This window comes from Leopardus geoffroyi, chromosome C2, assembly GCF_018350155.1.
Source record: "Leopardus geoffroyi isolate Oge1 chromosome C2, O.geoffroyi_Oge1_pat1.0, whole genome shotgun sequence".
Taxonomy (NCBI): domain Eukaryota; kingdom Metazoa; phylum Chordata; class Mammalia; order Carnivora; family Felidae; genus Leopardus; species Leopardus geoffroyi.
In genome coordinates, this window is record NC_059333.1 from 110,378,218 (window position 1) to 110,392,623 (window position 14,406).

Consider the following 14,406-nt stretch of genomic DNA (forward strand, 5'->3'; position numbering starts at 1 on the left):
TTCCTTATTCTGGTTTACGAAACATTTAAATGAAGGTGGCAAGATGACACAAGGAATATTATAGAAAATGAATATATGAAAATATTGCGGTCACAGTTTTAAATAAAATTCCAAAAGTAAATTATTAAAACTTTAGTTTATTGTTTTTCTCACAAAGTTCTCACTCACTCTGTTTTTGGTTTTAGTGTCTTTACCTCTTCTCCCTCAACCCATCTTAGATGGTCTGAGTGACTTACTTCCTCAAATACCTGTACTTTTAGACCCCTAAAAGTCACCTAAATAATCTAAAAGTCATCCATATGATTTTAATTTACATTAAAATTGTCAGTCACTGGGATTATTCATGAGTTAATGATAGAAGTCTAGCTTCCAGGGCAGAAAACCCATGATCTATCTCTGCCTAAAGCAGATTTCTTTTCAAGTGACAACATGGTACATTGGAAAGAACACTTAACTAGGCATTAAAACACCTGAGTCCTGGTGCCAGTCCCACTACTATTACTTGCATGACCCTGGGAAAGTGGCTTCCCCTGCTGTCAATTCTCAATTATAAAATGAGAAGTCAGAACTCCATGGTTTCGGGTAAGTGAAATGATTTTACATGTTATGTCTTTCTTAAGTTCAGTGACTCAGACAACCAACACAATACTTCACCTTGTGAGGAGAGAAATTTGAAGTAACTCTTTCATATTGTAATTTCACCCTGAATTCACCTCCAGGCTTATAGTGAAGAAATAAAAACTTCAATGTGCCCAAGGTCAGTAAGTCTGAATCAATTATCACAGCAGATTATTTGTGCTAATGTGTTTACATGGCATGCTCTCTCCTGCTGAAGCATTTGTGAGGTTTAGAGACTGCTTTTCATTTTTAAATAAAAAGCTCCCAGCCACCTACGCTCAGGAGTACAGCAATAATGGATTATCATTATTCCTGACAGCATATGCTAATTCATAGACTTTGAAATGGAAAGAAAGCAGAGACTATGAAATGACTAGTTTTATGTTCCCTGAATCTATCATTATTTTTTATCATGCAGTAAACGTTCACATATAATTCAGTCCCATAATATTCTATTTTATTTTTATAAAAAAATATGTTCGACTATGACCTTCTGATGCATTTGTAACTATCATCATTTGTTATATAGGGCTGTTAAATATAAAAAAAATAAATTTTAAACACCAATACTTTTAAAAGATGATCTTATTTTTTTCTCCTTTAGGAAGTTAAAATATGGAATCTAAAAATGTCAATGTTGCAGGTTCATTCATTCATGCACACATTTATTCATTCAACAAATATTTTTTGAGGACCCACCATGTGTCAGGCACTGGTATAGATAGTAGAGAAAATAAATATTAATGAGGAAATATTCCTTTCCCTGAAGGAGATTACATTCTATGTGGATTTGACAAAAATGCCATGCAGTTCCAGTCTCCAAAAGAAAACGGGCAGTTGTAGAATTTTACAAATGTTTCATTACATATGTATTTTTTACCTATTTGCATAAAACACTGTATTAATTTCCTAGGGCAACTGTAACAAATTACTTAAACTTAAGATAGTTTAAAACAACAGAAATCTATGGTCTCATATTTCCGGAGGCCAGAAGTTCAAAGTCAAGGGGTCAACAGGGCCATGTTCCTCTGAGGCTCTAGGGGAGTATTCCTTCTTGGTTTCTAATAGCATAACTCTAAGTGCTGTCTTCTTCTTCACATGGCCATCTTCCCTCTATGTGAGTCTGTGTCAAAATTTCTCTTTCTTAAAAGGACATCAGTCAATGGATTAGGGCCCACCCATATACATTATGACCTCTTTTTAGTTTGATTAGGTTTGCAAAGACTCTATTTTCAAATAACATCATATTCACAGGGTGCAGGTGGATATGAATTTTGGAGGGGACACACTAGTCAACCCAGTACAAAGATGAAAATAAATTAGACCAATAATAACAGGGTTTTTTTTTGTTTTATCTCCTCACAATTAATGTTAATTTTCACTTAAGATTTAATGCTTTTTACTTTTAGTCTCATTTTGAAATTATTCTTGAACTTTCTGAATGGCTACAAATCTGTGGGTGACTTTGTGTTTTGTGATTCAAATTCTATACTATTTTATTCTTCTGACATGGGATTCATTATTTAAATGTTAAAACTATTGAAAATGTTTACACTGACAGCTTATTGGACTCAAATTTTATAATAATTTTTACACTAAAATTAGTGAGGAGAATCTGATTCATTACAGACCATATTCACTTTATTTTGTCTGTGTAGGATCAGATGATCCTGTTTCTTTCTGATCATCTAAAATAGTTTTCTTTCACAAGTGCCATTTGCTACTCTTTAAAAAATGTGAATAAGGGCACCTCGGTTGAGTGTCTGACTTCGGCTCAGGTCATGATCTCGCGGTCCGTGAGTTAGAGCCCTGCGCCGGGCTCTGTGCTGACAGCGCAGAGCCTGGAGCCTGTTTCAGATTCTGTGTCTCCCTCTCTCTCTCTGACCCTCCCCCATTCATGTTCTGTCTCTCTCTGTCTCAAATAAATAAATAAACGTTAAAAATTTTTTTTAAAAAGAAGAAACATCTAAAAAGTAAATAAATAAATAAATAAATAAGAATAGGAAATAAACTATACCCCAATTAGGATTCTTATTCTAATCAATCAAACCATCAGGGCAAAATTTTGAGATAATGCCCTGCACCCACTTTGTCTTCTAATCTAAAAATAGCACAAACACCAAATCCAGAGTATTGATTCGTAAACCCCAAAGGCAGCACAAACAAACCTCCAATATAGCACAAACCCCAAATGTTATGTGAACTTCAAACTGACTACCAAACTGAACTCTGAGCTGACTACCATCATAGGTAACCCATACTCAGTACCCTACCCCTACATCCTGGATGCCCTTCTAGTAATATTTTGCATTCTCTACCTCCTCTATTACCTAATAAACTTCCATAAGCAAAGTCGTCATCATCATCATCATCATCATCACCATCACCATCACCATCATCAAACAACTCAGGCATATAAAACATAAAAGTTGAAACCCTTTCTCCATCCACTCTCAGAGGAAACAATTGTTTGGAACGTAGCCTTTCAGATCTTTTCTGTATGTAGAATATATACGTGGGCTTGTCTACATATCTTTTCCTCTATATGTATAATTTGCTGAGTAGTTTTCTGGTAGGTGTTTTTCTACAAGAAAATGGGGTCATACTTTACATATTATTTTGCAACTTGCTATTATCACTCAAAATGTATTGAAATTATTTTACCCAGGGAGAACTTATAGCTTTACCTCATTCTTTCAAGACAGCTTTCTGATACATTTAAGTTATTTCTACTTGGGGGCTTACAACAGTGCTGAAATAAACAAAACTATGTGTTGATATTTGGTGGTGGGACTGACTCACAGAAATAGGATTGCTGGTAAGTATATGCAGTTTTTATTTCATAATGAGATACAATTAAAAAGTACCCTAAAGATGGCATTTATCTTTTCATTTCTTCATCTTCTCTCTCTCTCTCTCTTTTTTTTTTTTTTTTTTTTTTTTTTTTTTGTGGTGGAGGGCAATCTGAGATGCTAAAGATGCCCCATTGTTTTTATTTACTTTTTTTTGATAATTTGTGAAACTAAGAATATTTTCACATGTTTATTTTCCACTTGTACTTCTTCCTTCCATTGCTTTACCCATTTCCTTTTTCCCTTTTTCCTGCTGAGGTGTTTATCTTACTGATTTGAAAAAATTCTCTATATTATAACTATTAAACTTTACCTCCTATATGCTGCAAATATTTTCTCCTGGGATGCCATTTGCTTTCTACCTTTGTTTTCAGCATATATTTCTACATGGACATTTTCAATTTTTCTGCAATCATATCTGTCCCTCTTTTACTTTGTCATTTCTGTTTTTCATTCCAGATTTGTAAAAGTCTTCTTCACATGTCATTTTAAAAGAATCATTAAGGGGCGCCTGGGTGGCGCAGTCGGTTAAGCGTCCGACTTCAGCCAGGTCACGATCTCCCGGTCCGGGAGTTCGAGCCCCGCGTCAGGCTCTGGGCTGATGGCTCAGAGCCTGGAGCCTGTTTCCGATTCTGTCTCCCTCTCTCTCTGCCCCTCCCCCGTTCATGCTCTGTCTCTCTCTGTCCCAAAAATAAATAAACGTTGAAAAAAAAAAATTAAAAAAAAAAAAAAGAATCATTAAGACTCAAATTATTTTTGCATATAACATGAAAAGGAACCTAATTTAATTCTGCAATGGACAGTCAATTGAATCTTATTTTTAAATACATCTTTGTGATAAACTATATTTGGTTTCTTGACTGCTTAATTTATTATACCTTGCCATTAACAACTTGTATTAATTAATGTAGCTTCATATTATGTTTATAAATTCCAAAATTTCTAGGTTATACACATTTATTCTTGCAAATAAATCTTGCAAATAAATCTATTTATTTATTTATTTATTATTTATTTATGTTCTAAAATAATATTCCATTGGTATTCCACTAAGATTTTTATTAAAATTGTATTAAATCTGGGGCACCTAAGTGGCTCAGTCAGTTAAGCATCCAGCTCTTAATTACAGCTCAGGTCATGATCTCACATTCATGAAATTGAGCCCCATATCAGGCTCCATGCTGGGAGACTGCTTAAGATTCTCTCTCTCCCTCTCTCAAAAAAAAATGTATTAAATCAATAAGATAAAATAAATTTGCCATATTTACAATATAGAGTTTTCCCATGTGGAAATACTGTTTCTTTTGTCCCCTCTTTATTCAGGATTTCTTTCATTATAGTGTTTTTTCATATTATTTTCACACATTTTTATACTTTTGTTACTATTCTGAATGGCCCTTTTTAAATCATATCTTTTGATTGGTAACTCCTATTGATGTCTTAACATTTACCTACAATTCAGCAACCTTACTAAACTCCCATATTAGTTCTTTTTTTTAGAGTTTCTTCCTATGAATTTCTAAGTAGACAATATTTTCACCTGAAAATTATAATTTTCTCTTTCTTCTTAATATTTATATTTCATATTTCCTTTTCTTGACTGTTCTAGGACCTCTAGAACAATGCTATTAAAGGACAGCACTGATATCAAGTATTTCTTTTCATCTATAAAAATTGAGCCCTGCCCAGGTCTCCTTTTCCCTCACTCCATCTAGGTTAAGTGCTCTTATTCCATATTCTTGTAATTCTCCAGCCGGGGTCTATTGTAGCATGAGTCACATGGAAATACAACCATTTATGAGCTTGGTATTTGTGTATTCTGTGAGCTCTTAAGACATGACAGCCTATTCATTCTTATAGACCTACCAGCTAACCCAGTACTAGTACATAATAGTGGTTCAGCTAGTCTGTTTTCTTGCTTCCCATTTCTCTCCATTTAGTTCTCACTCCATATTCGGAAAGAGGTGGAAATTCTATTGATTTTACTCAAATTCTGTTAGATCTCTTCCTGAATCTCTACCCTTATTACTTCTCTCTTTATTCATGCTCCCATTTTCCCTCACCTGGAACAAGGTTTTTCTAACTTAAATAATAGATGAGTGTCTCTCAAAGAAAAAAATTCTATTAATCTTACTGTCAAATCAACTTTTTATGATTTTGCTTAAAAACATACAAACAATATTTGGTAAAATTCCTTACACTTATAGTTCTTATACAAATTTAAAGCCAAAACAAATTTATACATTAAATACTTTTATAATCAGTAAAATTAAAATTATAAATTGGCTTAAAGTGACAGTACCGTTTTGCTGAAATTAACATCCCAATTTTGAATTAAAAATGTAAAGATGTATGGGGTACCTGGGTGGCTCAGTTGGTTAAGCATCTGATTTCAGCTCAGGTCATGATCTCATGGTTTGTGAGTTCAAGCCCCGCATTGGGCTCTGTGCTGACAGCTCAGAGCCTGGAGCCTGTTTCAGATTCTGTGTCCCTGCTCTCTCTGCCCTCTGCCTTTCAAAAATAAACAAACATTTAAAAAAATATTTTAAGTGTAAAGATGCACAGGTAAATCTACTTATATATAATCTATCTCTGTGTATTTACTTCTGTGACTCTCAAATGGAGACTATCCCTTAGAATAAGAAAGTTTCAGAGTGTAATTTTGATAACTCAAGGTTTCTGTGTTTTTCAGAATACTCAGACTTCATACTTTAGCTGAACTCTGGCACTATGCAATTCTCAAATGTCAATTTTAATGCGATGTCATTTGATAACTCAGTAAGCCTTATTTGTTCATTTGAAGTAAAGTTAGCATGGGACAGTTATTGAAATCTGCATTATGGGGATGTGTAAAATCAGATGCAAAAAAATTTCTTTATCACATTTACTTTTATATTAACTGCTCACCAGTGATGCAAGTTGGTACAGTTAAGACATGGCTATGCTTATTGATGCTCTAGTGAAGGTTCTTTTAAGGTAGATATGCCAATACTGTTGAGCCCTGTCTGATAACTCATTTTTCTCTATCCCATTTTTCTTTTTGAAACTGGTATACTCCATAGGACTTTGTTTATTCGGTGTGCCATATCAAAGGAAAAGAATTTTTTAAGTACTGAGATGGAGCTGTTTTTTATTCTTGCAATAGAGTGTACTGTAAGGAAGTCCCTCTTCCATATTGACTAGCTCTCAGGATGAAGAAGGTTGTATTTATAACATGAAATGACAGTCAAATTTTCTGATTAAATCATATTTTGGTCAATTTTTATTTAAAAACAATAGAAGTTTCTGTCTTTGACAAAATTTTTTCTCAGAATAGTAAGTTTTTAGGTTGGTCCTTCCACTCATGACTTACCACTCAGAATGCAAAACTTTTAAACCTGTAAATGTTTTCTTAATTCTTAAGATCAATTTCAAATGCCACCCCTGTATGAAATCTCTGTACCAAAAGTGGTCATTCCTTGGACACCACAGAGCTCAGTTCCTATCTCTACTTATACAGTTGGAACTAAAATTTTATTTTCTTCCTTACATGCCGTTGTCACCCAATTCTATCTGTCAGGTCTCTGAATGAAGAGACAGTATATCTGTATATCCAATGCAAGTTCAGCATCTGCAGTGTCCCCCCTTATCCATGGGGAATATATTCTAAGACCCGTAGTGGATACCTGAAATTATGGTTAGTACCAAACCAGTGCATACTATGTTTTTTTTCTACACAAACATACCTATGATGATGTTTAATTTACAAATTAGGCAAAGTAAGAGGTGAATAGAAATAATGAAAAATAAAATGGAACTATTACACCAATGTATTGAAATAAAAGTTATGTGAATGTGTTCTGTCTCTCTCAATATCCTATTGCACTTTATTCATTCCCTTCTTGTAATAATGTGAGATGATAAAATGCCTACATGATAAGATAAAGTGAGGTGAATGACGTAAGCATTGTGACACAGTGTTAGGCTACACCTGACCTTCTGACCATCTTGTAGAAGGAGGATCGTCTGCTTTCAGACTGCAGTTTACTGTAGGTAACTAAAATTATGAAAAGTGAAACGGTGATCAGAAGATTACTGAAATAGGTACTCAGCAAATGTCAATTTAATGAATGGATGAACAAAAAAATAAATTAAGGCCATTTCCCCTTTGCCAAAAGTTGCTATCATTCAAATAATGCTTTGGTACAGTAATGAACCTAAGTATTGTCCCTCTGTTTCTCCTGCTTCAGCCACACATGTGAAGTTGAAGTTCTTTGCCCCAGCAGAAGGGTAAACTGCACTTTATAGTGTGAGTGTGCAAAGTTTTCAGCCCTTTAGGGTACAAGGCCCTAAAGTTAGGTTCCCAGGACCCTTAAAAAATAAAGAGAATTCAAGACTTCTCCACAGGGAGTAACTAGAAAAGACTGGTAACATGTCTCACATACCCTAGGCTATATTTTTCATTGTCCCTAAATTCAAAGAATTGGTCATGAAGGCACCTGAATTAAGCTCATGATACATTCTCCCTTAACAATTTCTCTTAGAAAAGAATGCAAATTTTAATCCTGGGCTTCCTCTAGCCACACTTAGGTCTGGATATAAAATGCCTATAGCAAACAGGATGACCAACTATTCTGGTTTTCCTGGAACTGAGAGGGTTCCTAAAATGCAAGAATTTCAGTGCTAAAACTGGCATAGTTGCAGGCAAATAGGAAAGTTGATCATCCTAAATTGGCAAAATACCATGAGCCTTCACGCCAATTCCCCAGTAAAGACACATTTAAGCCAATCCAGTTAGTAACTCTAGGCTTTTTAGGTGGTCAGCCCAAGTATACAAGTGTCTGTTAACCATCTTCCTTCCCCCTTTTTTTCTGGACTCTAACATTTCTTTAGTTAGGGATCTCAAACCTTACCATGCAACAGAATCACCTAAAAGCCTGGTTAATTTCATAGATCTGAGGTAGGGCTCAAAAATTTGCATTTCTTACAAGTTATCAGGTAATATTGACACGGGTCTGGGGACCTAGCTTTGAGAACCATTGCTTTAGAAGTTTGGCATATTACTACCTTCTTCTGAGATTAACATGTAATCAAAAAAGAAAACAAGTCAATTGGAAGCATGAAGGCATGAATCAATAATATAAAATACAGACAGTTTTAAGATTAAGTCTTTTTTTTTTCATTTCTTAAGCACTTTTCAGTGGTGAGCACAAATTTTAAAAAATCTTAACATACAAAGTTTTAAATATAATATAAAAGGTTCTAACTTGCAGGAAAGTTTTTGCAGAGATGTGGGGGAGTTCTCTATTATTGGATATACTTTAATGACTGTGATTTCTCTATGGAAAAGTGAGCACAGGGTAGCACAGTTCTGGAGACATTTGGTTCCTCTTCTGTGTACTCAAAACTAACAGCTGAAATATACTTTATACTACCTCTGAATCATAGTTTCACAATTATCATTCTTTCTGACATACTAAACAGGAAAAACAAAAAGTACATTTTGAATATTACAGCCTACATTTCTTTCAACCTATGCAAACTTTTTAATGTAACAAAAAATACAAAAGCAATTCCAGATTGTAAATTTGCATTCAATTTTATGCCCAAATTCTGCTTTTGGAAACACCTACCGCTGCCCCCATCAAAACACAAATTTTGCCTTAAACTGTGGAATTATGTTCTTTACCTTCAAAGAAAGGTTCCTGGCTATCCTCATTTAGGTGTTATATTTGACCTAGGAGAAACTAAACTATAGTGGTTTAATAGCAGAATTTAAATCCCATATCTACAAAGGTTTCTAGGGAAATGGGTCTGAAACAGAAAAAACAAAAAACTTTACCATTTTGATGAATAAAGTAAATTTTTAAATGGCCTAATTTCAGAAACTAGGTTCAATAGTAACAATTTTGTTTTTGTTCCCAGCGTTCTGGTGGTGCCCTTGCCATTCCCTTGTGTGCATTCCAGGGGACTGTGTCTCTCCAAGCACCTACAGGGAAAACCCTATCTCTTTCTACCTATGAGGTAAGTGCTGAAGGACAAAAGATAACCCCAGCCTCTAAGAAAATAGAAGTCTATCGATCCAAAAGTGTTGGCCATGAACCAAACTCAGAAGATTCTCCCTCCACATTTGCGGACACCAGTGTGAAAATACACTTGGAAGTTCTTGAAATTTGTGATAACGAAGAAGCCTTGGATACCGTGTCAATCATTAGCAACATCAGCCAGTCCTCTACACAGGTCAGATCTCCATCCCTACGCTACTCGCGGAAAGAAAACAGATTCGTTTCTTGTGATTTAGGGGAAACAGCCTCATACTCTCTCTTTTTACCTACAAGTAATCCTGATGGTGATATCAACATCTCCATTCCGGACACTGTTGAAGCACACAGGCAGAACAGTAAAAGGCAGCATCAAGAGAAGGAAGGCTACCAGGAGGAAATCCAGTTGTTAAATAAAGCTTACAGAAAAAGAGAGGAAGAAGGCAAGGGTAACTTGTGATCATTTGGTCTAATAAAGGCAAGAATGAATCTGCAAGTTCAAACTACTTAACGCTTTTGTTCTGAGGCTATTTGATTTCCTTTATAACCTGTTGGTTTACATAAGCATTACAGATTTAGTAGTTAATTGTTTTTAGGAGGAGCAGCTAGAACTAAGTGCTTTTGATGTATTACCTGTAGATCACACACTGTGGTATTTAAAGGTTTGTTTCTTATCTGATTCCTAGGCTGTTTTCTAGATCAAATATCAGCCTCATATACTAACGTTTTTGCCTATTTGTCGTCTTCAGAGTAAAGAGAAAGTTGTATAGATTCAATAAATATATCATTTGCATTCTCATGTTTCAACACGTAATACTAGACTTTACTGCAAAGGGTAAAAAGATATTTTGGGAATGGAAGAAATGTAGCAAAATTCTGAGTTGTATTTGAAGAGACTTGCCTACATGTGCCTAGCAAAAGAAGCTCATTACAGTTAACTGCTTTAGCTTTACACTGATGTCTAGAAAATATATTCTCATGTAAAATGGCAAACTAGCTAGCTTCCATCTTTGAAACATGCATGTCCATAATCTGTAAATAGTTGTTTCCTTCATTTCCATAAAATATGAATTGCTTACTAAATGTTTTTCTTCCTTTCTAAAATGTATTTTCCTTTCATCTTTTTACTATGTCAAGACTGCCCTTGAAACAAAATGTTGTGTGTTATAAGCGGAATTAGTAGTCCCTAACTAAAATATTATTGGAAAAGGTTGCATATGTACACATCATCATTTCTAGAATTGTTTTATTTTAATGGAAATTGGGGAAAAACACTGCCAGATTAAGTTCCGTGGGGGATGCTCAACTAGATTAACAAATTTCCAGGTAAAGCAGAGGAAAATCCACTAAGTAAAAAGTAAAACTGTATGTTTCTAAAGCTGCAGATTTGGTAAACTTTCTTAGTTTCTAAAAGTATAGAAAATTTTAGTACAAATATTGTCCTAAGTTTAGGTACTTTTTGGTTTTTTTCTCAAAGATGTGTATCTCAAGAAAATTCAATATATATTATTAAATGAGTGTAAGATATACATTTCAAGATTAATTTTAAAATGTGTTACATTGCAAAAATGTAGGAATCACCTTGTCCAATTATTAGTAATGTATATCTCAAAAACTATAGACTAATTTGTTTCTTAAAAATGGTTTATTCTGATCTTTCTTCAAACATACATTAAATGTATTACTTCAGTGTTTATTTTCCAAAGTTATTGAGTTGACATTTTACATGGTATTTAACTGTGCAACACATCTTACATATCTTATTTACTACAGACTGAGTGAATTATTTTAATGATTTATTTTGGTTTCTATTTTATATTGAATCAGAATTCTAAATTATTTGAAATGGACTTTCAGACATTTCATCTCCAGAAGACTTTTTTTTTTTTTTTTTTTGGCCATCAAGAAGTCATTTTCAAAATAATTCTCTCAGCGGACTGTATCTCTCATGTAATCTCTCAGTATCTCATCTTCTGAATTTGGGAACCAAATGTAATGCAACTAGTAATGTTTGTAAAACAAGCCTCAAATAATGTATAACACATAAATTCAAATTCAAATATATTATCATTACAAATATATTTTATTTATTTATTTATTTATTTATTTATTTATTTATTTATATAAATATATTTTATTTTAAGAGCCTTTTTATAACCCTAAAATTGAGGGCTATTTTACCATCATGACAAATGGCCAGATCAATCAAATATTATAAATTTATGGCATTAAATGCCTGTTATAAAAGTAAAGTTGAACTGAATATTCTAATAATGCTTTGTAAAAGGTAAGTTTGGATATATTAAATTTAGGTGTATAATTTTATGAAAAAGAAAGATGATTTTGTTGCTTTCGAGTACAATTTCTGTCAGAAAGGAAATTAGAAACAGAATCACAATAAAACTTAAAAAAATAATAAAGATTTAAATACAAATAAATCCTTTCTAGCTGGCACAGTTCTTTAATGCATAGGAGAAAACGATGGAAATCAATATTTAAAGAGCACCAGAACTGGATTGGAAAACAGTAATACTGTGCTTGCCTCCTGTGTTCTATTTTCTTTTCACTGGACTTGGGCCTATGCTAGGAGAACTGGCAAAACAAAACAACACAAACAAAAAAAAAAACAAAAACAAAAAACCTACAATATTCCCATTTAATTGCCCTTAGCTGCTGAATTAACCGTACACTAGACGCATGTAAAAGTTGTGCTGTATTGACACTTTAGTTCGATTATTTAGCCCAAAACCTTAGTTTGAGAGGCTAATCAGCATCATTATACTATTCTGTAATACTTCAAACTCCAATCCAATTATAGTTGAAGCCACAAGAAAAATCAACAGGGGCTGTGCCTACGCAGGAATATCTCCTCCCAAACCAAGAGCACACTGTATACACTGTATGTTAGCCAACTTGACAATAAATTATACTGTAAAAAAAAGAAAGAAAGAAAGAGTAAGGTTAAACTATATCAGTATAAACTCTACCTACTCTTTAAAACAATTATGATTGCATGGGGCGCCTGGGTGGCTCAGTTGGTTGGGCATCCGACTACAGCCCAGGCCATGATCTTGTGGCTCCTGAACTCCAGCCCCAAGTCAGGTTCTGTGCTGACAGCTCAGAATCTGGAGCCTACTTTGGATTCTGTGTCTCCCTCTCTCTCTGCCCCTCCCCTGCTTGCACTCTGTCTCCCTCTCTCACAAAAATAAATAAACGTTAAAAAAATTTTTTAAGTGATTATGACTGCAAAAATGTATTTCTGGCATAGGAAATACCCTTTTAGATATCTTGTGCTATATTTAAATAGCTTACTCTGTTATACTGTTATTATTAATAAATTCAATATTTCATGTAGTTTATTTCTTTGCTCTATAAATTCATGAATCTGAATTCAAAAACTACTTATTATCTAATAAAAATATCACCATCTGGTGGTGACTCCTACAAACTGTAAATACATAATCTCTAAGACTCCCAGTTAATATAAACCCACATATAATCCCAAAGAGTTCCAAGAGTTGTGACTGACAGAGGCAACCATTTTGAAGACAGTAACCATCACAGTATGACTCAGAATGTAATAAAAACCATTTGGTTATGCATTGTTTCAAAGCTTTTCTCAACGTGGTTTTTAGTATTGGTTTTCATAAACAGATTTTCTCTTAGTTTCTTATTTATTCTATTAAGTTACTTTCATTCATTTATTGTAACATTATATCATTATAGCATATAGAATGCCTGCTATATGCTAGAAATTGTTCTAGGTACTTAGGACTATGACTGAACAAAAACAACACACACATACACACTCACACATATATGTACATTTGTATGAGTTTGAACCAATTGCAAATTTAGAGAACACAGTCCACATAAGACTTCCCTCACTTCTGAATCCAAATGCAAATTTAGGGTATCCCAAAACCACTATCAGTTTCAATAATTAACTGCAACCACAGAATTCACAGAAAGCTGTATTCTCACAGTTACAGTGCATTTCAGGGAAAGGATACAGATTAAAATCAGCCAAGAGAAGAATCACATATAGCAAAGTCCAGGAAAAGTCTAAAGTGAAGCTTCTGTTATCCTCTCCCCATGGAGTCATAGATAGCAATACTTTCAGCATCAGCGTATGATAACATATAGGGAATACTGCCAACAAGGAAAGCTCATTTGAATCCTGGCATCCAGAGTCTTTACTGGGGCTCCATCATGGTAGGGGTAGGGTAAAGCATGGTTGACAGCTCACATGACTAATTTCCAGCTCCTCAGGAAGTCAAGCTGATAAGGAATGACCCAAAACCCCTACTCTAAATCACACTGTTACTATTTGGCTGCTCCAAGGCACCCAGACAAACAAGATAGATAGATAGATAGATAGATAGATAGATAGATAGATAGATAAATAGAGATATCAGGTAATGCTAAATGTATTGATAGAAAGTAGGTACCAGAGGTAAAAATGATGAGAAAAAAAATGAAAATAAAGGGACAGTGATGGAAGGAGTGTTTTTTCAAATACTTTAGTTAGGAAACACTTCACTGATAACATACTATTTCATCAGAGAATTAAATAAAGTGATGAAACATGCTGTGTATCTAGAGAAATCATAGTTCTATCCAAGGGAGCATCAAGTTTCCAGAAGTAGGAGTATGCCTTTGGTATTTGATGAAACCATCCAGGAGGTCAATGTGAATGCAGAAGAGTGAGAGAAAAAGTAGTTGGAAATAAAGACAAATAAAAGCACAGAGAGGCAGACCATTAATGCCTTGCAGACCAGGTATGGACTTTGAATCTTTTTCTAAATGAGGTGGGAAGTGATCGGAGGGTTCTGAGCAAAGAAATGACACATTTGATTACAAAATCACAAATGACCACTGTCTGTTGTTGTCAAGGGGAAAAGGCGATACAAGTA

General features: G+C 34.2%; 1 protein-coding gene and 1 long non-coding RNA gene across 4 annotated transcripts in view; one reads left to right on the plus strand and one right to left on the minus strand.

Moving 5' to 3' along the window:
- Nucleotides 1-10,102, plus strand: part of GPR149 (G protein-coupled receptor 149) — a 67,976-nt gene extending 57,874 nt beyond the window's left edge. The window contains exon 4 of the mRNA XM_045503203.1: nt 9,375-10,102. Within this exon, the coding sequence (XP_045359159.1) occupies nt 9,375-9,950 (576 nt within the window). The 3' untranslated portion in view covers nt 9,951-10,102. The remainder of the gene's footprint in view (nt 1-9,374) is intronic.
- The window catches only part of LOC123611366, a 416,378-nt gene that overhangs the window by 392,658 nt on the left and 9,314 nt on the right, over nt 1-14,406 (minus strand). The window lies entirely within an intron of this gene.